The sequence below is a fragment of the Protomyctophum bolini genome (genome assembly GCF_963924005.1).
Source record: "Protomyctophum bolini genome assembly, chromosome: 16".
NCBI classification, from domain to species: Eukaryota; Metazoa; Chordata; class Actinopteri; order Myctophiformes; family Myctophidae; genus Protomyctophum; species Protomyctophum bolini.
Window position 1 is genome coordinate 14,863,150 of NC_137877.1, and position 22,772 is coordinate 14,885,921.

The window sequence follows — 22,772 nt, forward strand, 5'->3', positions numbered from 1 at the left end:
TATTGGGCATATCATCAATGCATACGGTTAAATATAAATAGTGTATTGTCAGCTGTAGTAATTCTACTAGTACCATGGGTCTGTGGGATTACCACTTTTTCCATGTGTTAAACCTCAGTGGACATTCGCTTTGTTTTGTCGGTGTGTGAGCATTCCTTTTGTCTTTTGTTTGGCTTATGCAATAAGAGCGCAAACTTTTCTTTCATCTTTGATGTCACATAATATGTGTGGATTACCGTACTGTAATGTAACTAAGTACATTTACTCACAATCTTGTGAGCTTGTAGATCGGCTATTTTCAAAAGATTTTTTTATACATTTTGAAAACTTTAAGTACAATTTGATGCCAATACCGTTGCACTTTCACTCAAGTACGTTTTGAATTCCGGACTTTTACCTGTAACGTAGTTCTACATTACAGTATAGATACTTTTACTTTAGAAAAACAAATTGAGTACTTTTCCCACCACTGGCTGTGTTGTACGCATAGCATTGCATTGATTGGTATGGCTTTCTACAGCGTTGCCGTGTGGCGTTAAGCATAGTGTTGAGCAGCGCTCCAACTCACTCTGTCACTTTCCGCCATCTTCTGTCCTCCCAGGAACCATTCCACGACGATGTCTTCGTAAGACAGCTCACACTCGAAGGTGGCCGTCTCTCCGGCCGTCACCGTCACATCCTTCAGGGGTCGCACCATAGTGATGGAGCGTGCTGCAGAGGTCCACATGGTCAGTTTGTTTGTTCAGTAAACTCTCAGTAAAACATCCTGCCTGTTGGTTCTTCTATATTGTTAACATTCCTACGGCCACGAGGAAGGCTGCCTCACAGAGAAAGAGACATGATGGGACTCTGTTGTCTCCAGCTACTCTAGATAAGGTCTGCGCCTTCTAAAATAAACCCTGCGAGCCGATTGGCTCAACAGCTTTTAAGAGACACACGCACTGTGCTGTTGTTCTAGTTGCACGCCGGTGAGTATCGTGTTATATCTCTCTGTCTCTGGAGACGAGACTGCACGACAGAAGCGCTATTTGTTGAATCAAAATGTGCAAATCAACCAATACGACAAATCAAATCAGTCAAAGCTAGGTTGCTGCTCAGCAAAAAGAGTAAATGCAAAAATATTTCAATGTAATATTTCAAAGATACTAGTAAATATAGATAAATGACTGACCTTTCACTCTGAGCTGGGCGTTAGATTTGGCGTTAGCCGCCCTGAAGTCGACGAGTCCTGCCATGTCCTTGCTACAGTTATACAGAATCAACATGTGTTTCTTTCCTTCTTCTTTGATCTCCACGTCCTGGAAAGAAGAGACACGTCAGTTCGGTTGTTTTCTAAAAGGCTTTCACATTCAAGGATAATGCGGTGGTTCTCTGCCAAATGTGGAACAGTTTAAACATTTTAACCCGATTGTTAGGTGGTTCAACTCACGTTAGACTGGTGGATAGATTCTCCCTTCAGCGCCCAGTGGCCATGCACATCTGCCTCAGAGATCTCCGTCTCAAACTTGGCTGTCTCTGTCTCTGTCACTTCCACGCTATACAGCGGACGCACAACCTTAATGTCACGTTCTGCGGACACAAAACAAAACATTACAATTTACAATCTTACAACGTTGGCTTTTGACGGACGCTCTAATCCAGACTCACAAAAGGGCAAAATCAGAGAAAACTAATTAAAGGTTCACCTTCAATGGTCAGGTCGGCCGTGGTTTTGTCCGAACCACAGTCACAGGTGTAAGCTCCGATGTTGGACTTGTCTGCCGTCTTGATGGTCAGGATGCGCTTCTTGCCGTCGGTTTTGACAGCGATGTTCTTGGAGGGAATGATCTCCTTTCCGTCCTTGGACCATTTCACGTCTCCTGAGGACTTGCTCAGCTCGCAGATCAGAGAGACCTCGTCCTTCTCCACCGCAGTGTAGTTCTGCAGCTTGGACGTGAAGTACAGATCTCCCTCTGCGAGGAACCATTAGCGTCATTAGCAAAGGTTGTCTCGCACGTGACATTTTTAGATTAGTGGTTCCCCAAATTAGTTTTGGGAATGTTTTGAAATAATAATAATTCAAAACTAAACGTAGGAAACAAAAAATAAATAAAGGGACACATGTGCAACCCTGTTTGGGAAACAGTGTTTTAGATGATGATTAAATGTCCTAATAATAATAATAATGTTTATCTGGAAATCTTTCATTTGGTTTACTCACCGACAACATTGAGCATGGCTGTCACAGCCTTGCCCATGGCCTCCACTTTGATCATGGCGGTGTCATCGATGGTCACCTCCTTGAAGGCCAAAGTGTGGACCTTCTCTTGGTCCAACATGTGGACAACCTTGCTGGGATGCAGGCGCACGTCGTTCTTGTACCACACCACGGGGACTTTATCGTGCGACAGCTCGACGCTGAACTCTGCCGTCTCGCGCTCCTTAACTGTGACGTCTTTGATTGCCCTGACGAACTCCAAGCGGATACCTGTCACGGGGGAAAATATTGACACCATTGGAGTACTCTAGAGTCTAGACTAGATCATGGGTTCCCAAACTTTTCAGGTATATAGCCTATGGCTATATAGGGCTTTTGTAACAATTATGGTTAAAATGTATTTGTAATAAACTAATAATTTTTACATAGTTTTTCACTCATCCGAATTATATGCAGGTGTGTAAACGTTTTTGATGACCCAAAATACATTTGTGACCCCACCGTCAGTGTCCCACGACCCCATGTGGGGTCCCGACCCCAACTGCTCTACAGTAGATCAGTGGTTGGTTCCCAAACCTTTTCGGCTCGAGACCCAAGAGAGAAGATTGGCTGCATGTGACAATATCTCAGCATACAAAGTAAAGCAGACATCAATTAATTTGAAACGTCGGCGTTACCTTGGATGACCACCTTGCCGGACGTCCTCTGTTCCTCTGCCTCAAACGTGTATTTGCCTTCATCCTCAAACTCGGCCGCCTTGATGACCAGGGTGTAGGTCATGCCCTCCTGCAGCAGCTCGTACTTTTCGTCGCTCTCCAGGTTCTGAGAACCCTTGAGCCAGCGGAAGCTCTTCGGAGGTCTGTTCACCTCCACCTCGAACCTGGTCTCGTCCTTCTCATACACTTGCACGTCGCTCAGTGGCGTGAGGAACTTGAGCGGAACGTCTGTCGTGGTGTCGAAGAATAAGGACAGCGTTTAGACTCGTGACCGTGTTGAGCGGTGAATTGTAATAGGTTGTTCAGGTAAGACCAGTGGTGGAATAAGTGCTCCGAGTTTTTAAGTAAGAAAAACTAGCAATACCACAGCATAAAAATACTGCGCGATAAGTGTAAATGAGGCTCGTCTCACCTTTCACTTTCAGGTTGGCAGCACACTTGGCGTTGGCGGCACTGTAGGTCACCTCGCCCGTCTGGGCCAGCTTGCAGTTGTACAGGGTCAGCGTGTGTTTGCCTCCCTCCTCCACTATCTCAACCTCCTGTCAATGGCACACAGACACCAGTGATTATAGTTATTATACAGTGTTATCTGTTTGGTAGAGCACGTTAATAATAGCAATGTTGGTCTGGGGCGCCCGCTGGCCTAGTGGTCCAGGCGCATGCCACATAATAGGATATTTAGATCCCGCGTCTGGTTTGACACAACTGGTTGACGACGAGTGGTACTGCCCCGATTTTGCAAGCTTGCTCTATTAGCTCGGTGGTTAAAATGTCAGCACTTGCGCAGGAGCACTTGGACAGAATCCGGGGTAGAACAGAAAAGTTGAAGAAACCAAGCAAAAAACGAAAAGTAGAATTGAAGAAAAGAATAGTGTTTGTGCTCACAGAAGAGGGAGCCAGGATTTCTCCGTTCAGTTTCCACGTTCCATGGACATCGTCCTCAGAGATCTCCACGGTTAATTTAGCCGTCTCGCCAACACACACCTCCGCACCGTACATCGGACGAACCACCTTGATGTCACGAGCTGACGTTGACAAATGAAAACATAATGGTATAAAAAAAACATATAAAAGCATTTCAAACTATTTCATGGTTTGAAGCTCCAGAGAAAGGTTTAACAATTTCCATGGCCGTCTCACACCGGACTTTTTACCTTCAATCTTGATGCTCGCCGAGGTCTTGTCCGCCCCGCAGTCACATACGTATTTTCCTTTGTCCTTGTTCTCCACTTTCTTCAGGGTCAGAGATCGGCGTGTGCCCTCGGACTTCATGACCAACGTCTTGGAGGCGGTGAGCTCCTTCTCGCCGAAGTACCACACGACGGGCACGTCCTTACTGAGCTCGCACTCCAGGGTCACCTCGTCCTTCTCCGTGGCCGTGTAGTCCTGCAACTTCACCACAAACATTGCATCTCCCTCTGGAAGCAGAGAATGGAAGTCACACAGTTAAAGAATGAAAGGAAGGAAGGAAGGAAGGAAGGAAGACAGACAGATAGACAGGGATGGGATGGAGAAGACACAAGATGGCAGTAATGGAGTGAATCACGTTACCTAGGACCATCAGTTTCGCCATGGAGTAAATTCCTTTGGCCTCTGCCTTGATTTGGCAGGTATCATCTAGGGTCAACTCCCTCATTTCGAGGGAGTGTTTCTTTCCGTCCACATATGTGAGCAGCGTTCTGCTCACGTGGAGCTTGACCTCATTACGATACCAGACCACTGGTACGTTTTCATGACTCAGCTCCAGCTCAAAGCGGGCTGTGTGACGTTCTTTTACGGTTTGGTCCTGAATTGACTGGACAAATTTGAGCCTCATACCTGCAATACATCAATTAAAAAAACGGACAACAATGTTTTTTTGTTTTGTTGTTGGCTGCTTGCTTACGTGCCTGCACAATGCACATCCAGCGGGAAACAGTGGCAAAAGCAAGTAAGACATCGGGAACCTCCGGGAAATGAAGATGCGGATGTTCCAATACTTACCCTCCACCGTCAGCTGTGCGGCGGACGTGTGTCCCAACACTTCCACAGTGTACTGTGCCTCGTCGTCAAACTCACAGGTATTTATAACCAGCATGTGTTTCTTTCCGTCATCGATTATTTCATATTTAGGGCCCGGGGTGACCACTTCGGTCCCCCTCCACCACATCACTTTTGACACATCCTTAGTGACGGTGCACTCAAACTTAGCCTGTTTCTTTTCAGGCACAGACACATCCTTCAGAGGCTCTGTGAAGGCCATTTGGATTTCTGGGAGGTGTGAACAGTTGTCACAGTGTCACAGTTAGACAAGACAAAGACAAGCGCTCTCACCTTACTATCGTCAGCGGTGGAAGGAGTACTCGGATTTGTCCGGAAGTAACAAGCCGATACTAAAGTTTATTTTAAATTAATTGCAGTGGAGTAAAAAGCACAATTTAAAAAAAGCACCTCAACTTGTACTTAAGTACTTGAGTAAACGTACTTTCCACCACTGACTATGAGCATGCTGTAAAGTGTTCAGGAGGAGGGCAGACAGACGGACGGACGGACGTGTGTGTGTACCTTTGACGTTGAGCATGGCGCTGGTCACGGCATTCAGAGCCTGATAGGACACTTCTCCAGCCTGGTCCAGCTGCACGTTCTTTAGGGTCAGGAAACGTTTCTTGCCCTCTGCCTTGATTTCACAGTTCTGAAACGGAAACCCCATGGAGGTTAAAACACTGTTCAATATGTCAAAGATTATGAGAACAGATAAATAGTGTACATGTAAATAAAAAAGCAACAGTATATTTGCGTGCATAAACCATTTCATCAAGTCTTACAGGTGTTCTGGCGAGGACCTGGCCCCTGAGCTTCCACTCTCCAGCCACGTCAGCCTCGGAGATCTCTGTGTCAAAGCTGGCCTCGTCCTTCTCAAGCACCTCCACACTTTTGAGGGGCTTCAGGACCTCAGCCTCACGCTCTGTAGAAGGAGGACGGTTACATCAACACACACGTACTGTACATGGACCTCACAAACCCATGCCTGCGCGTGTAGGGCTGTTCATTTCATTTAATTGGCATACAATGATTGTGCAGCTCAAAGTGCTCTACTGAGCATTAAGAAGAAAGACAAACAAAAGATTAAGATAAGATTAAGATAATAGCAAAAACACAAAACAACATCAACAAAAGAACTATTATGCTAACTAACTAAGATGATCTCAAATCATTGTGATCAGGCCTATCCATGCGTGTGACTAAGAGACCAACCTCCCAGCGAGAGCTTGGCAGAGTATCTGCCATCTTCTACCACCACAGTGTATTCCGCCACGTCGTCGGGCTGGCAGTTGTTGATGGTCAGAGTCAGGTTCTTGCCGTCCTTCTGCAACTCCACCTTGTCGGAGGGAGCGAGCTCGTCGTCGTTCTTATACCACTTATAGTTGGGAGTGTCCTTGTACAGCTCCGCCTTGAAGGTGGCCTTGTTCTTTGGCTTCACATGCTGATCTCTCAGTGGCTTCACAAGCCAGTCTTTGACGATTTCTGAAATAATTGTGATGCATCCATAGCTTTTAACAACTTTACCCATTATTTTCAAGTTTAGATCTACAAGCTCATAGCGCGGCACCACGCTACAAGCTTGTAGATCTGTTATTTTTGAAAAATAATTTTAAGATGATGGAAACGATGACAAGATGACAATGGAAGGACATTAATGGAAAGATGGAAAGATAGATACTGACTGGTGGACAATGACAACATGACAATGGATGGACAGAAGATGGAAAGATAGATACTGACTGGTGGACAATGACAACATGACAATGGATGGACAGAAGATGGAAAGATGGAAAATGACATATGGACAATGAGAACATGACAATGGATGGACAGAAGATGGAAAGATGGAAAATGACAGTGACAGGTGGACAATGACAACATGACAATGGATGGACAGAAGATGGAAAGATGGAAAATGACATATGGACAATGAGAACATGACAATGGATGGACAGAAGATGGAAAGATGGAAAATGACAGTGACAGGTGGACAATGACAACATGACAATGGATGGACAGAAGATGGAAAGATAGATACTGACTGGTGGACAATGACAACATGACAATGGATGGACAGAAGATGGAAAATGACAGTGACAGGTAGACAATGACAAGATGACAAAGGATGGACGGCTTAACAGACGGATAGATGGTGGTTGGTTGGTTGGTTGGTTGGATGGATGGATGGATGGATGGGATGAATCTACAAGTTCATAGCACGGCACCGAATGCCGCGCTACAAGCTTGTAGATCTGCTATTTTCTTTTAATCTTTGAATATATACCGATCACTTTGACGTTGGTTGAGGTCTTGACGTCTTCCTGTCCGACCACCTCGCACGTGTACAGCCCAGCCTCCTCTTCCGCGGCGTGCTGGATGGTCACGGCGTGCTGCATTCCGATGATGTTGATGGCCACCTTGCCAGCCTTCTTCTTCAGGACCTCGCCGTTCCTCTTCCAGACCACGTCTTTCTCCTTGTTCAGTTCACAGGTCACGTAGACCTGCTGTCCCTTCATGCAGGACGTCTCCTCGTCCAGCTCGATCACCCATTTCAGAGGGAGTTCTTGAAGCACGCAAATTAAACATGGAATTAGTACATTGAACGTAGCAAAAGGAAACCTCTCATGACATGAATGCAGCTCAAAGTGCTTTACTGAGCATTAAGAAGAAAGACAAACAAAAGATTAAGATAAGATTAAGATAATAGAAAAAACATAAAACATCAACAAAATAGCAAAATAAAAGGCAGCGCATCAGGCAAAACGGTGAGGACATGAATAACAACTAAGACATTCAAAATCAACTAAAAGCAAGAGTGAAGAAATAGGCCTTGAGCTCTTTTTTTAACTTATGCAGTAATAATAGACCTTTGCAAGTAAAAGTAATGCATTGCAGTTAAATCTGTAACACTGCCATCGTGCTACAATTGGCTGGTGCAAAACAACACCCCACTCGTTTCCTTACCCTCAACAATGAGTCTGGCCATGCATGTCACTTCCTTTCCGGCGTTCTTGGCGATACATGTGTATTCCCCTTGATCAGACAGCTGGACGTCAACGACTACCAGCTTGCGGTCTTTACCATCCGAGGTGAATTTGTGCTTGGGGTCTTCACGGAGGTTGGTGCCATCCTTCTGCCATGTCGTTATGGCAGTGGATGGAGAAATCTCACACTCAAACACAGCCTGGCCGCCAATGGACTCAGACTCTTTCAACAAAACGTCCTGGATCGTCTTGATGAACTTCAGAGGAACGGACTTGAGTTTGAATCCACCGAAAGGATCCTCTGGTGGTGTTGGGCCCTTTCCGCCGGGCCTCAACCCTTTTCCTGCGTCACCAGGAGACGGTGTTTGTCTCGCTGCAACACCAAACATAATATAGCACAGTTAGACTTTCAGCACGTCAATAACGACAATGAAGGCTGAACAACATACAACATACGGCATAAGATGTGAGCTAAAACAAGGGGCAAGAAAGAAGATTCAACAACTGGGAAGTTGTGTCAAAGCAGACAGACATGACAAAGTTAACATGAACATAAAGAGCTACTTCCTCACCCCCAAGTCCTCGGCCTCTGCCTTTAGGAGATCCATCCGCTGATGGTTTTCCGTCTGGATGGAAACAAGATGATGAGTTTTATTTTTCTCTGAATGAGATTGTCTAATGTATCAACACCAGAGAAACCAAGAGAAGATGAACTGTAAGCTAAGCTGACAGACGGACAGACATACTGACATATTGAAATGTCATGAAGTAATGAGTGAAGATGATGAGCACCCAAGAATAATAAGCAAGTCAAGGGGTTACAGTGGTCAGACTGAATGGACAACATTCACTTTAGTACCGACAAACATACAGATGTTGACATATTCAAAACAAAATGAAGACGCATTTTAAGATGATGGAAACGATGACAAGATGACAATGGAAGGACATTAATGGAAAGATGGAAGGATGGATAATGACTGGTGGACAATGACAACATGAACATGGATGGACAGAAGATGGATAATGAGAGTGACAGGTGGACAATGACAACATGAAAATGGATGGACGGAAAGATGGACGGATGGATAATGACAGTGACAGGTGTACAATGACAAGATGACAATGGATGGACGGCTTAACAGACGGATAGATGGTGGTTGGTTGGTTGGATGGATGGATGGGAGGAATGACAGTTAAGTAAGATGGTTGGATGAATAAGAATGATGCATGGCCTGATAAGATGGGTTGGTTGGGACAGATGTTGGATGGATCAGTAGATGGGGATTAGGTGATTCATCTGAGGTGGGATGGTCGTCAGCCAGTGGAGATGGAGCGGCTTTCACCTCACCTCGTCTCCAACCTGGCATGCCTGGGGTCTCCATCATCCCGTCCTCGGCTTCACCTTCCCACTCGGCTTCACCTTCCCATCCCCAGGCCTCCTCCCCTTCCTGCTCTAACTCCAGCTCCTCCTCTTCCACCTCCTCCTCCGTCTTGGTGGGGACCTTCTGCGTTCGAACGGCTCCCGGGGACACCTCCTTCACCGCAGGCTTCTTCTGTTGTGGCTCTGCAGCCTTCTCCTCCTCTGGAGACACTTTCCTGGGGGTCTTTTTCAGAGTCACCGCCTCGACGGAATCTTTAGGAGAAACCGATTTAATGGAGTCTTTTGGAGAAACTCCTTTGGGAGTTAGCTTCCTCTCCATTGAGACAGTCTCCACTTCTTTAGGTTTAGGCTTCTCGGTCTTGGGCGATGGAGTCTTTTTCAGCTCCACCTTTTTGACCTGTTCCACAGGCAGCGCTTTTTCCTTTTCTTTACCCACTTTAGGTGATGGAGTCTTTTTGAGTTCTAGACCTTTCTTTATGCTCTCTACCTGGGGTGCTTCTTTTCCTTTATCTTTGTCTTTAAGCTCTCCTGGAGGGCTGGGCTTCCGTGGAGGACTGGGTTCTCCCGGAGGGCTGGGCTTGCCTGGAGGGTGGGGTTCTCCTGGAAGGCTGGGCTTCCGTGGAGGACTGGGTTCTCCCGGAGGGCTGGGCTTGCCTGGAGGGTGGGGTTCTCCTGGAGGGCTGGGCTTCCGTGGAGGACTGGGTTCTCCCGGAGGGCTGGGTTTTCCTGCAGGGCTGGGCTTTTTGGCAGCAACAGATGGCTCCTTGTCTTTCTCTTTAGGTTTTTCAGTGTCTCTCTCTGGAGTCTGTTCCACTCTCTTAAACTGTGGTTCTGTTGGTTCTTTAGAAATATCATCTTTTAAAATTGGGCTAGCTGCTTTCTCCTCAGGTGTTTTTACTTCAGTTTTAGGAGCCTTGTCGAATGGCTTGAGTTGAACTTGATCCTTTTCTTTATCTGGTGAAGGGGTGACTTTAGCTTTGGCACGCAGCTTATCAGCATCTGTAGGTTTTTCATCTTTTGGAGCTTTGTCTACTAGCTTCTTTGGTTTGATCTCCTGCTCTTTAACATCAGGAACTATGTCAGAGGTCTTAGCAGCAGGTGAGGGTTCATCCTTTGGTTGACGTACTGCAGCAGCAGGTAGATCTCTCTGTGGGGTGTCACCTCTTTCAAAAGGTGTTCGTGCAGTATCTCTCTTTGCCTCTTTTTCCTTCTCAGGTTGTGGAGGCTCTGCCTCCTCTGACCTGGAAGGTTTTTTAAATGGTTTTAGCTGGACGTTTTCTGGCTCCTCCTCTCCCTTTGGCAATTTCTTAATTTTCGATTTTGTAAAATCAGGCTCTTCTTCTTGTTTCGGTGCTTTGGGAGGAGTTCTTGTCCATTTTGTCTTCTCATCTTCATCAAACCATTCAGGTTCCTCTGAATAGCCCAATTCAGCTGCTTCTTTCTGCAGAGTGAAGACTCTATCAGTTCTCCCCAGTGGTACCTCATGGTCGTCTCTGTCATGGAGCTCATGAACCATCATTTCAGTGACCTGATGCCTCGAAACTTCAGCTTCATATGTTCTGATTTCTTTCTCTGGTTCTTTGGGCGCTGTGGGCACCTTCTTCAGCTTGATCATTTGTGGTTCTTCTTCTGGCTTTGACGGTATTTTAAATGGTTTCAGCTTAACAGACTCTTGGTCCTGATCTTCCTTTGGTAATTTAGTGACCTTCTTCATGGCCAAACTTGCCTCCTCTGGTTCTTCAGTTTTATGTGCTTTAGGGGTTCCCGTCCAGCTAACTTTCTCTACTTGCATAACTTCGACCCTTTCAGCTTCCTCAAAGTATCCCAGTTGAACTGCCTCTTCATCTGCAGTGAAGACACTTTCTGTTCTTCCAAGTGATGTTATCTCCCGATCTTCTCTGTAATGAAGTCCATGGACACTCAGCTCTATGTCTTGATGTCTCGTTACCTCTACTTTATGAGTTATGATTTCTTTCTCTGGTTCTGTGGGCTTGGTTGGAACCTTCTTCAGCTTGATGACCTCTGGTTCCGGCTCCTTCTCTTTAGGTGTCCTAGTAAATTTACTCTTCACCTTTGGCGATTCAGATGGTTTTGCCTCCTGACCAGCTATCTTACCCTTCTGTTTAGCAGGTGGTGCTGTGGTTGAGGTAGTCAAGATGTTTTTATTTAACAGGCACAAACATAAAGACGTCATTTGAACATAATAACAGTGCGTTACTTATAAACAACTAGTAAGTAGTAACAATTGACATACATCACATGTCCATAAAACATTTAGAAGTGACACACTGCACATAAAACAAAATAAACATTAAATAGTTGCAACTGGTGTTAAAGGTTGTAAAGTTGATCTTGATAAAGAACCAGTAATTGCGTATACCTTTTGCGGTCCCATCCGGTGCTGTAACAGCTCCCTTGTCTGCAAGAATTTGAATGAAATCAGTATTAGTATAGACAACAATACAAACTCTGTTAAGGAACTGGGAATAAACCCATTACATAAACACAGCAAGTGGTTAGTTAAAAACAGCAGGTACATGGATTATTTAAGAAGTGTGTCGTGCGCTTTTATTTCCATACAAAAATAATGTTTCCATAAAGTCCATTGACTATTTTCCAATAGTCAATGCAATGACTGTCATTGTTCAACCTCATGTCAGTCATTCCATACTTACCAATTCAACCCCCGCGCACGCACGCACACGCACACACACACACACACACACACACACACACACACACACACACGCACACACACACACACACACACACACACACACACACACACACACACACACACACACACATCTGTCCTAATCAAGCACAAGATGTCAAACACTGTGTTTGACATTGCATTTGGGCAACAGCAAAATACATTTACAGTAAGAGAGATGTAGTATGAACATCAGTCATGAGGTTATTTGGCTTCCAAGATAGAGCAAACACTGTTAGGAAAATATTTGTGGATGCTAAAGATGCTTCAAGGCAGAAGTGGAAATGTCTACTTCAAGGCAGAAGTAGAAATGTCTACATATCTATACACAGAATTAGACAAACAGATATAAGAGTATTTTTACAGCTCAAAGCCGGAAGGTTTAGGCAACGTAAGAAATGCTCAAAGCGAGCGACAGACATTGGACAAGAGCAACAGGGCATGAATTGCCGCAACAGAAGAGACAATACCTTCAGGAGGAGACACTGTCTTTGTTAAAGGAGAAGGTGTAGCCATTGTGGCTGGAGGAGACACTTTCTCCTGCATTGATGGAGCCGCCACAGAGGGGGTTTTTTCTACAAGAACGCCAAGTTGATTAAAGTTCTGACCCAGACACATTCAACAAGCAAACACTTTGAGAGTATAGTAGTTAGATGAACATAACAGACAAAATGTACGTGTGTGTGTGTGAACAGACCACACTGGACCTTCTTAGACAATACACACACATTTCAGTGAATTAAACAAATTCATTGAATGGAGTATACAAACTGAAGAATAAACAACATAGAGCACAAACAAAAGACTACCTGCAGTAGGAGAAACTTTCTCTACAGCAGGAGGAGTTGATGGCTTTGATGATGGCAGAGATGGTTTCTTCTCTGATGGAGGCACTTTGGAATACAAGACGTCAAGGTCACCAGCAAGAAATCATCAAGTTCAGATAAGACTTTATGACACAACAATGAAACAGACGTGAAGATGGTTTGAGACAAAACTAAGGACATGTACAGCACAAACAAACATGAGACGGACAACTGAGACAAAAATAAAAAAGGATGGAAGATGAAGTATGAAAAACAGTTTAAATCAACACAAACTACCTGCAGGAGTAGTAACTTTCTCCACAGCAGGAGCAGTAACTTTCTCAACAGCAGGAGTAGTAACTTTCTCCATAGGAGTAACTTTCTCCACAGCAGGAGCAGGTGAAGGCTTTGACGGTGGTGGAGAAGCTTTCTTCTCTGGCGGAGGCACTTTAGAATACAAGATGCCACGGTCACGAGCAAGAAAACATAATATTATGTGCATATTATGCACAATGAGATAAGACTTAACCAGACAATAAAACGGACGTGATTTCAGACAAAACCGAAGAGAAATAGACAGAAACCAAACAGGCAGACAGACAGACGACAACTAATAAAAGATGGAAGATGAGCCAACAAACAATTATGAATAACAAACAATTAAGATAATTAAGACAAACTACCTGCAGGAAGAGTAACTTTCTCCACAGCAGGGTGGGTAACTTTCTCCACACCACGGGTAGTGATTTTCTCTACGGCAGGAGTAACCTTTTCTACAGCAGGAGGAGTAACTTTCTCCACCGCAGGAGTGACTTTCTCTACAGGGGGAGCGACTTTCTTCACAGCAGCAGGAGTGACTTTCTCCTCAGCAGGAGTGACTTTCTCTACAGGGGGAGCGACTTTCTTCACAGCAGCAGGAGTGACTTTCTCCTCAGCAGGAGTGACTTTCTCTACAGGGGGAGCGACTTTCTTCACAGCAGCAGGAGTGACTTTCTCCTCAGCAGGAGTGATTTTCTCTACAGGGGGAGCAACTTTCTTCACAGCAGCAGGAGTGACTTTCTCTATATGGGGAGTAACTTTCTCCACAGCCGCAGGAGTAACTTTCGCTATAGGGGGAGTAACTTTCTCTACTGCAGGAGGAGGAGGTGAAGGCATTGACGGTGGTGGTGGTGGTTTCTTCTCTGGTGCAGACACTTTGGAACACAAGATGCCATGGACACAAGAGGAAGAAAACAAACACAACAGTATATAAGACTTAACCAGACAACATTTAAACAGACAGTTGGAATTCAAACCATGGAATTCAGAGTGAAGATGGTTCAAGAAGTTTGTAAGAATGAACATAAGAGTGAAGATGAATAAAAGGGAAAAGAAACATGAGTGGGTGGGAAAATGAACTGAAGGCAGAAGATAGCTGTTGGCCTCCTTAGTACTATGCGTACCTTGCGGAGTGATATCATAAACTGTTCCCTAGCGGGAAACCCTGAAAAAGCTTTGCTTTTGAAGAACAACACAAAAAAGACACATAGAAAGACAGCAACCCATTTGGGTCACAGAGACGGACATGCATGACATTGGTTAACTGACACGGTACATCTTAGGGTACTGGCAAAGGTTAGTTTAAGATATCCACCACTGCATCTTCTGTGCTATTCAAGAGATGATATGATGTTGTGATGAAGAATAAGAGTGAGGGTGACTGTTAAGAGCGAGATGTCAGCATCTCTATTCAAACTATAAGAGTCGATCATGAGATGATCATATGAATACCTTTCAAAGGAATTTGCTCTTCAACCCTCTGCAATTCGTCTTTTGTTTTTGATGTAGCAACTTGGTCATGAGGAGTTATTTTGGGTGGAGAAACTTTGTCAGTAGCAATGGATTTCTTCGGTGGAGTTTCATCAACGTCTTCAGAAGGAAGTTCTTTAGAAGGAACAAGAACTTTGGCAGGTGGAGACACAATCTTCTCTGCTGTGTGCTCCTTGTCCTTATGTTTAGGTTTTTCAAGTTCTCTCTTGGGAGTCGGTTCCACTCTTTTAAGCTGTGGTTCCTTAGGCTCTTTAGGAGTGCCATCTCGTGAAGTTGGGCTAGCTGTTTTCTCCTCAGGAGTTTTTACTTCAGCATTGGGAGCCTTGGTGAATGGCTTGAGTTGAACTTGTTCCTTTTCTTTATCTAGTGGAGGAGTGACTTTAGCTTTGGCACGCAGCTTATCAGCATCTGTAGGTTTTTCATCTTTTTGAGTTTTGTCTACAAGCTTATCTGGTTTGATATCTTGCTCTTTAACACCAGGAACTGTGTCAGGAATCTTAGGAGGAACTGTGGGTTCATCAGTTGGTTTTCCAGCAACAGCGGCAGCAGAAGTAGTAGGTAGATCTCTTTGTGGGGTGTCAGCTACTGTGAAAGGTGTGTGTGTGGTGTCTCGCTTTGCATCGGTTTTGTCGTCAGGTTGTGGAGGCTCTGCCACCTTCGATCTGGCAGGTTTCTGAAATGGTTTTAGCTGGACCTTTTCTGGCTCCTCCTCTCCCTTTGGAAATGTCTTAATTGTCGACTTGAGTTGACCTGGTTCCTTTTCTTTGTCCTGTGGAGGAGTCACTTTAACGTTGTCATGTAGCTTATCCGTATCTGTAGGTCTTTCATCTTTTGGAGCTTTTTCTACTACCTTCTTTGGTTTGATATCTTGCTCTTTTGCGTCAGGCACTGTGTCAGGAATCGTGGGAGCAAGTGTGGGTTCATCCTTTGCTTGATGTACAGTAGCAGCAGGTATACCTCTCTCTGGGATGTCACCTCTTTTGAATGGCGTCCGTGCAGTATCTCTCTTTGTGTCTGTTTCCTCCTCGGCTTGTACAGGCTCTGCCTCCTTTGATCTGGCAGGTTTCTGAAATGGCTTCAGCTGGACCTTTTCTGGCTCCTCCTCTCCCTTTGGCAATTTCTTAATTGCTGACTTGGGTTGAACTTGTTCCAGTGGAGGAGTGACTTTAGCCTTTTCACGCAGCTTATCAGCATCTGTTGGTGTGTCATCTTGTGGAGCCTTCTGCACAAGCTTCTTTGGTTTGATCTCTTGTTTTTTAACATCAGAAACTATGTCAGGGGTCTTAGCAGCAGGTGTGGGTTCATCCTTTGGTTTACATACTGCAGCAGTAGGTATATCTCTCTGTGGGGTGTCACCTATTTTGAAAGGTGTTCGTGCAGTGTCTCGTTGTACCTCGGTTTCCTCATCAGGTTGTGGAGACTCTGCTTCCTTTGATCTGGCAGGTTTCTGAAATGGCTTCAGCTGGACCTTTTCTGGATCCTCCTCTCCCTTTGGCAATTTCTTAATTGCTGACTTGGGTTGAGCTTGTTCCGGTGGAGGAGTGACTTTAGCTTTCTCACGTAGCTTTCCAGCATCTGTTGGTGTGTCATCTTTTGGCGCTTTGTCTACTACCTTCTTTGGTTTGATCTCTTGCTCTTTCACGTCAGTCACTGTGTCAACAAGAGTCTTGGCAGGAAATGTGGGTTCATCCTTTGGTTTACATACAGCAACAGTAGGTAGATCTCTCTCTGGGATGTCACCTCTTTTGAATGGCATTCGAGCAGCATCCCTCTTTGCCTTTGTTTCTTCCTCAAGTTGTTGAGGCTCTTCCTCCTTTGACCTGGCAGGTTTCTGAAATGGTTTTAGCTGGACATGTTCTTGCTCTTCCTCTCCCTTTGGCAATTTCTTAATTTTTGATTTAGTGAAATCGGGCTCTGGTTCCTCTTGTTTTGATGCTTTGGGTGTTCTAGTCCATCTTGTCTTTTCGTCTTCATCTTCAAGCTGTCCAGGTTCCTCTGAATAGTCCGATGTAACTCCTTCTTCCTGTGGAGTGAAGACTCTATCAGTTCTCCCCTGTTTAATGACTTCACGGTTGTCTCTGTCATGAAGTTCATGAAGTGTCATTTTAGTATCAGGATCCCTTGTGACTTCAGCTTTTTGTGTTCCGATGTCTTTCTCTGGTCCCTTGGGCTTGGTGGGTACCTTCTTTAGCTTGATTAGTTGTGGTTCTTCATCTGGCTTTGATGGTTTTTTAAATGGTTTCAGCTTAACCGACTCTTGGTCCTGATCTTCCTTTGGTAATTTAGTGACCTTCTTCAAAGCCAAACTTGGCTCCTCTGGTTCTTCAGTTTTATGTGATTCAGGGGTTCCCGTCCAGCTAACTTGCTCTTCTTGTTGCATAACTTCGACCCTCTCAGCTTCCTCAAAGTATCCCAGTTGAACTGCCTCTTCATCTGCAGTGAAGACTCTTTCTGTTCTCCCAAGTGTTGTTATCTCCCGATCCTCTCTATGATGAAGTCCATGGACACTCAGCTCTATGTCTTGATAACTTATTACCTCTGCTTTTTGAGTTATTACTTCTTTATCTGGTTCTTGGGGCTTGGTTGGAACCTTCTTCAGCTTGATGACCTCTGGTTCCGGCTCCTCTTCTTTAAGAATTCTAGTAAATTTACTCTTCAACTTTGGTGATTCAGATGTTTTTAGAGCAGCCTCTGTGGGTGGAGATGTAATATATTTTTTGGATAGAGCAGCAACATCTTTCTTGGTTGCTGGACTAAGAGGTGAAACTTCTTCAGCGTAAGAAACATGACCGGAAGCTTCTGTTGTTTCAAAGCACTCTACATCTTCTACATATTCATCTGGTTCACCTTGAGTCCCTTCAATCTTCTGATCTTTGTTGTACTCAGTGGGAACATCCTCCTTTGCCATCACTGTTTTAAGATCAGCCCTTGTGGGAACTGGTGTATTGTTTAAGATTCAAGAGTTGCACCAAGAAGCAGTGGTAAAGAAGAAGCAACACAAAACAAGAAGACAGAAGTTTAAAGACATATTTGAGAAATGTATGTGTATAATCTGTATATCTGTGTATAACCTATGCAATAAATGACTACCTCTCTGTTGTAGAGTTTCTTTAGACCGAGGTTGGACTTGAGCAGTAGATGGGATTTCCTCTGCTCTCTTTGGCACTATTGTTAATAATTGTACTCAGTCAAAAAATAATGTAAAGTAGTGCTTCATTTAAAGGTGTGCTTGAAAGCATTTGTGACTTTGAGCCTACCTGTGGTGGGAGTAATTTCCTCCAACTTTGGCTTAGCTACAGCTGATGTTTCCGCTGGTAACTCCCTTGTTTTTACTGTTTTGGTATGTGACACAGCAGCATGGCAAACAGTAAACAAACATGACAAAAGACAAAACAAGAACTTCAAGAAATTTCAAAAGATGTAAAGAAGCTCAAAAGAAGGTGTAAGATTTAAGAGCAAAGATGAGTAATTGATAGTCAATTACCACAAATTGATATTATTCATCTTTGAAGGTATATCTACCTTGCGGTTGAGGAGTTGGTTTGATATGTGTAGGTGTTTCAGGCTTCACTTCTACAACTTTCTTGGGTGCCGCTGGAGCTACCGTTTGTGCTACTGGAATCATTGGTGCTTTTGTAATCTTCTTGGGGGCTTCTGGAATTACCCTCTTGGGCGCTTCTTGAACCGTTTTGGGAGCTTCTGGAACTCTCTTGGGAGCTTCTGGAACCATTGTGGGTGCTTCTGGAAGCTTTGGCTCTTTTGGAACCAACTTCGGTGCTTCTGGCAATCTGACCACTTCTGAAACTTTCTCTATTTTATGGGTAACATAGCCTTGTTCCTCTACGGCATATTGTGCATGAATTGGTCTATCTGGCCTCGGCTTGGCTGAGTCTGGAACATGTGGTAGTACCTCTGGAGCTGGTTTTGGCACAGGTTCTCTTGGTTCTTCATGAATGTATCTTGTTTCTTTGGGTGCCTCTGGGATTGCCGTAGCTACCCCAGGAAGATACTTTGGCACCTCAGGGACATACCTGGGTTCTTCTGGTTCAGGCTTACCAGCTGCTAGCTGAGGCTTTCTTGCACGTTCAGTGACAGATGCAGGTGTTCTTGGTTCTGGGACAACTTAAAAGGAGATTCATATTCATAAATTGGGTTCATGGGTAATTATGTAAGAGAGCCCCTAATGTGCAAACAACACTCTAACGAGTGCTTAGCACACACAAGAAGTAGCCTACTCACACGTAACACATCACAAAGAAGAAATTATATTCTGACGAATATACAACTCACCATTTAAGAAATGTAAAGAGCAACACTCTTTTTCAAGAACATTTTCAAGAATCATAACAAGATTGACATATTATGTTTGACTATCAACAGTACTTTGCAGTACCTTTCGTTGGAATCGCTTCAGTCTTGGGTGGTGTGACTTTGGTTGGCTGAACTACAGGTTCCTCTGGTTTGTGTACAGCAGACACTTAAAATAATATGAAATAGATTGTTTTACCTCCATGTGATCACATGGAGTAAATGCATGAAAGCACAAAACAGAGCATTGTCTAAGGGCCACTTATCAATACCTGCAGTTGGAATATGTTCTGTTGTGGGTGGAATAACCGTGGGTCTGGAGGGCTGAATTACAGGTTCCTTCAGAACAGTTGGCACTTGAGAAAAAAACAATGTAATACTTATGAAGTAAATTGTTCACACTCTAACGAGTGCTAAGAACTGTGAAAGAGATCTGTAAATACATCTGAATAATTACTTATGGCCCGATACACAAAACACATGACATAACGTCAAACACAGAATAAGATATATTGGAAGAAAACACAAAAGAATGACAGTTAACATAAAGACAAGAGTACAAGATTGTAGTTTCCAGTACCTTTGGCTGGAATAGCTTCAGGCTTGTACGGAGTGAGCTCTGGTGCCGACGGCTGAACTATTTGTTCCACAGGTTTGGGGATGACTGGTGCTTTGGAGAGCATTAAAATGTAATTATACTCTACAGATAATCTCGATGAAAGGTGTTAACACACAGCAAAAGCATTGCTTTACTATGCTTAGTAGTAGGCTAGTAGCTCATTGCAGAGTCAAAGGTGTGTGCTGACTGAGTTACTAATAGCAGCTATTTTAATAACTAAAAGGGCTTCTCTAGAAAGCTGTGGCCAAGCGACAACCTACATTTGAATTGCTGTAGAAGTGTGTTGTTGAACCCAAACATAGACTCAACAACAACTCCAGTTTAGGCTGTTTCAGATCAAGAGGTTAGTACATTTTCTAAGAGAGTGACAAACAACCGTTAAGAAGGGTTTTATGTTCCATGAGCTACAGGTTCCTCTACCTGCTTTTGGAGTCAATTCCAAAAGAGGTTCATGGCTCCGTAGAGGATCAACTCTGCGCTCGTCAGGAACTTTAAAGAGTAGCATTTGTGGTTTATTTTCTAAGCCAGAAAAACCCACAATATGTGCACAAAACCACAAACAGCACACGTAAAACACAAACACATAAAACGTGAAGAAAAGACACAGCGTGGCAGTGCCTTGGTGAGAGAAGCGAAGTGAAGCAAGCATTTCTAATTTACCTTTGGGTTGAGGAACTTCCTTTTCCTTCTTGCCGGCTGGCACGCCTTTACGGGGCTCAGGAATTAACTGGGCGACATTTGGCTTAGGTACCACTTTGGATTCAGGCACCTTTTGTGATGGAGGTGCCACCATTGACTCAGGCTTCTTTACTTCCTGAGGTGGAACCATTTTAGATTCCGGTGGGAATCCAGGGTAATAAGCTTCTGGTGTGACTTTTGCGGGAAAGGTCCCTGGTTCAGCTTCTTTGAGGTAACAGAGAAATATCACTGTCAGTCAACACAGAGCACATGCATCTAAAAGGACTAGGGTTAAGAGACCATAAGAAATCCAAGAAAATAAGACGACATAAAACATTTACTACAAATACGCAGAAAGAATCCAATGCTGAATTTCTTCAGTAGCATTGTAAAAATGTAAACTGTTTTTACAACAAACACACAAAGAATCCACCAGCATTGTAAAAACAAACACTGTGACAACATGTAAAATAATAGGATTAGGATAAAGAGAGAAAGAAAGACTACATAAAACATTTACAACAAACATCCAATGCTGAATTTCTTCACTAGCATTGTAAAGATCAGTGACAAAACATACAAAGAAGACATGAAGTGTGAGACAAACAAGTTAATATGTGTGTAATGGATTGACAAATCAAATAATCAAATGGATTATTTGTATTCGGTATATTTACTCGATTCAGTCTTTTCACATTCAGACTGAATATGAATGAAGATTAATTATTCATATACAGAATAATTAATCTATGATAAATACAAATCATATCAAATACCTCTGTGTGACTCTGGTTGGATGTAAGCCTTCTGAGGTTTGTAATAGTCTTTAAAAAAGCAATTAAACATGTGTAAGAAGACAAATACTAACTTTTGGTTGGTTGAAAAGCTTTGCATTAGCAGTTAAAATAAAATGTCATTTGTTTTGTGTGTGTTATTGTCTTAAGAGTCAAGAACATAAGACAGAATTTAAGAACAAGAGTTTCAAAGAGAGAAGGCCAAGACCAGCGCTAGACAGACGGTAAAGCTCTAACACCATGAGGACATTACCTTCTGGGCCTTGAGCCTTCCTGCCAGGGGCAGCTGGAACAGCAAACTTCTGTGCTTCGGGCACTTCAAAAAGATCATCAACAATTTCAAGTCAGGATTAACAAACACACACTCAAATACACTGAAAGAGGATTTGACCACAGACAACATGGAATGGAAGATGTAGGATTTAACAGACTTAACGTCAAGTACATTTAACACTAAGACAAAAGTACAGTAATACAGAAATAAAAGACACATGGAGACTTAAAAAAGAATGGACAAAGAGATGGGTGACAATACCTTTCTCTCCAGGACCTCTGGGAACTCCAGCAGCAGAGGGTTTCTCCCCTGGCGTCTTGAAACCAGGAACTTTAAAGAGAGGTCTTTTCGTTAGACTAAATATACTGAAAGCACTAAACTCTACTCATCTGTTTGAAAGCTTGAGGGTTAAAAAGAGCCAAAGAGACATTGGTTAGCCTTTTTAAGAGCCAAACAAAAACGTTTTGTTTGTTTGGTTAGACAAAGAAAAACACTGAACATAAAAATGAAACAAAACATTTCTGCACGAGAGCAGAGCAGCCTAAGAGGCGGTAGACAACATGAAGAGGATTAGACAACAGACGACAGAAGAGGACTTTGATTGCACAAGTCGGGACGTACAAAAGCTTTGGAGATCTAGGCTACTGCACGGTTTGACATGTCTCCATGTAAACCAATCATCATGACTACTGCAGGTAGGATTGATGACAATGCTGAAGCCACTGACAGCGTTTAAGCGCAGTAAAACAACAGCATTACCTGTAGGGAAATCTCCTCTCATTCCAACCTCTGCGAATTCAACACTTTCGTCAACAGGTTTTCTCTCTTCTGGTGAGGGAGAGAAGTTAGTTTAGACAATGTCCCGACAGGACAGTTCCTCTGATGTCGTGACAGGACAAGTCACTAACAATTACACTAAACTTGACAGGACGACTTTACTAAGGTCCTGAAAGGATGATGCCTTCACTAATGTCACAATAAGATGACGTCACATGATGATATGACTGGTGATTATATTCAGATACGTGTTAATGAATGTTATGAGACGGAAGGAAGAAAAAAACATCACTTAAACAACAATAATGAGGAATAATAAAGACCTAGGGAAGTTACAGACACAAGTAATGAACATCAGTGATGAAGATGATTAGATGAAACATGAAGAGGTTTATGGACAAAAATATACACAGTTCAAGAGTCACAGACAGACAGACAGACAGACAGACAGACAGACAATTAGATGATTGTTATTTTATGGGTGGAAGTATTGATCTCTAAATACCTTTGACAGAAGAGTATTGAACCGAGACTGTTTCCTCTTGCACTGCCCAGCTTTCATAAGCTACTGTAGCATATTAAAGGATAAACATTTAGTCACTGCCCGTGGGACGTTGTTCTATACATTGACTTTTAATACACCACATTTTACTCATTTATCAGTGTAAAATAAGTATTAAAGTGGTTAAAT

At 43.6% G+C, this 22,772-nt stretch overlaps 1 protein-coding gene across 2 annotated transcripts in view; it reads right to left on the bottom strand.

The window, feature by feature from the left end:
- The window catches only part of ttn.1 (titin, tandem duplicate 1), a 168,336-nt gene that overhangs the window by 91,338 nt on the left and 54,226 nt on the right, over nt 1–22,772 (bottom strand). The window contains exons 45-62 of one of the 2 annotated variants that reach the window (XM_080784967.1): nt 22,064–22,132; nt 21,566–21,634; nt 21,284–21,346; nt 11,684–11,722; nt 6,148–6,417; nt 5,718–5,857; nt 5,458–5,584; nt 4,897–5,163; nt 4,465–4,731; nt 4,068–4,331; nt 3,799–3,938; nt 3,326–3,452; nt 2,875–3,141; nt 2,201–2,467; nt 1,686–1,952; nt 1,430–1,569; nt 1,172–1,298; nt 569–711 (exon numbers count right to left, since the gene is read on the bottom strand). In XM_080784967.1, the coding sequence (XP_080641093.1) occupies nt 569–711; nt 1,172–1,298; nt 1,430–1,569; nt 1,686–1,952; nt 2,201–2,467; nt 2,875–3,141; nt 3,326–3,452; nt 3,799–3,938; nt 4,068–4,331; nt 4,465–4,731; nt 4,897–5,163; nt 5,458–5,584; nt 5,718–5,857; nt 6,148–6,417; nt 11,684–11,722; nt 21,284–21,346; nt 21,566–21,634; nt 22,064–22,132 (3,053 nt within the window). Of the gene's footprint in view, nt 1–568; nt 712–1,171; nt 1,299–1,429; nt 1,570–1,685; nt 1,953–2,200; nt 2,468–2,874; nt 3,142–3,325; nt 3,453–3,798; nt 3,939–4,067; nt 4,332–4,464; nt 4,732–4,896; nt 5,164–5,457; nt 5,585–5,717; nt 5,858–6,147; nt 6,418–7,219; nt 7,499–7,899; nt 8,293–8,491; nt 8,546–9,270; nt 9,379–11,683; nt 11,723–21,283; nt 21,347–21,565; nt 21,635–22,063; nt 22,133–22,772 lie in introns of those variants that run through there. The other variant, XM_080784968.1, reaches the window with a different exon arrangement.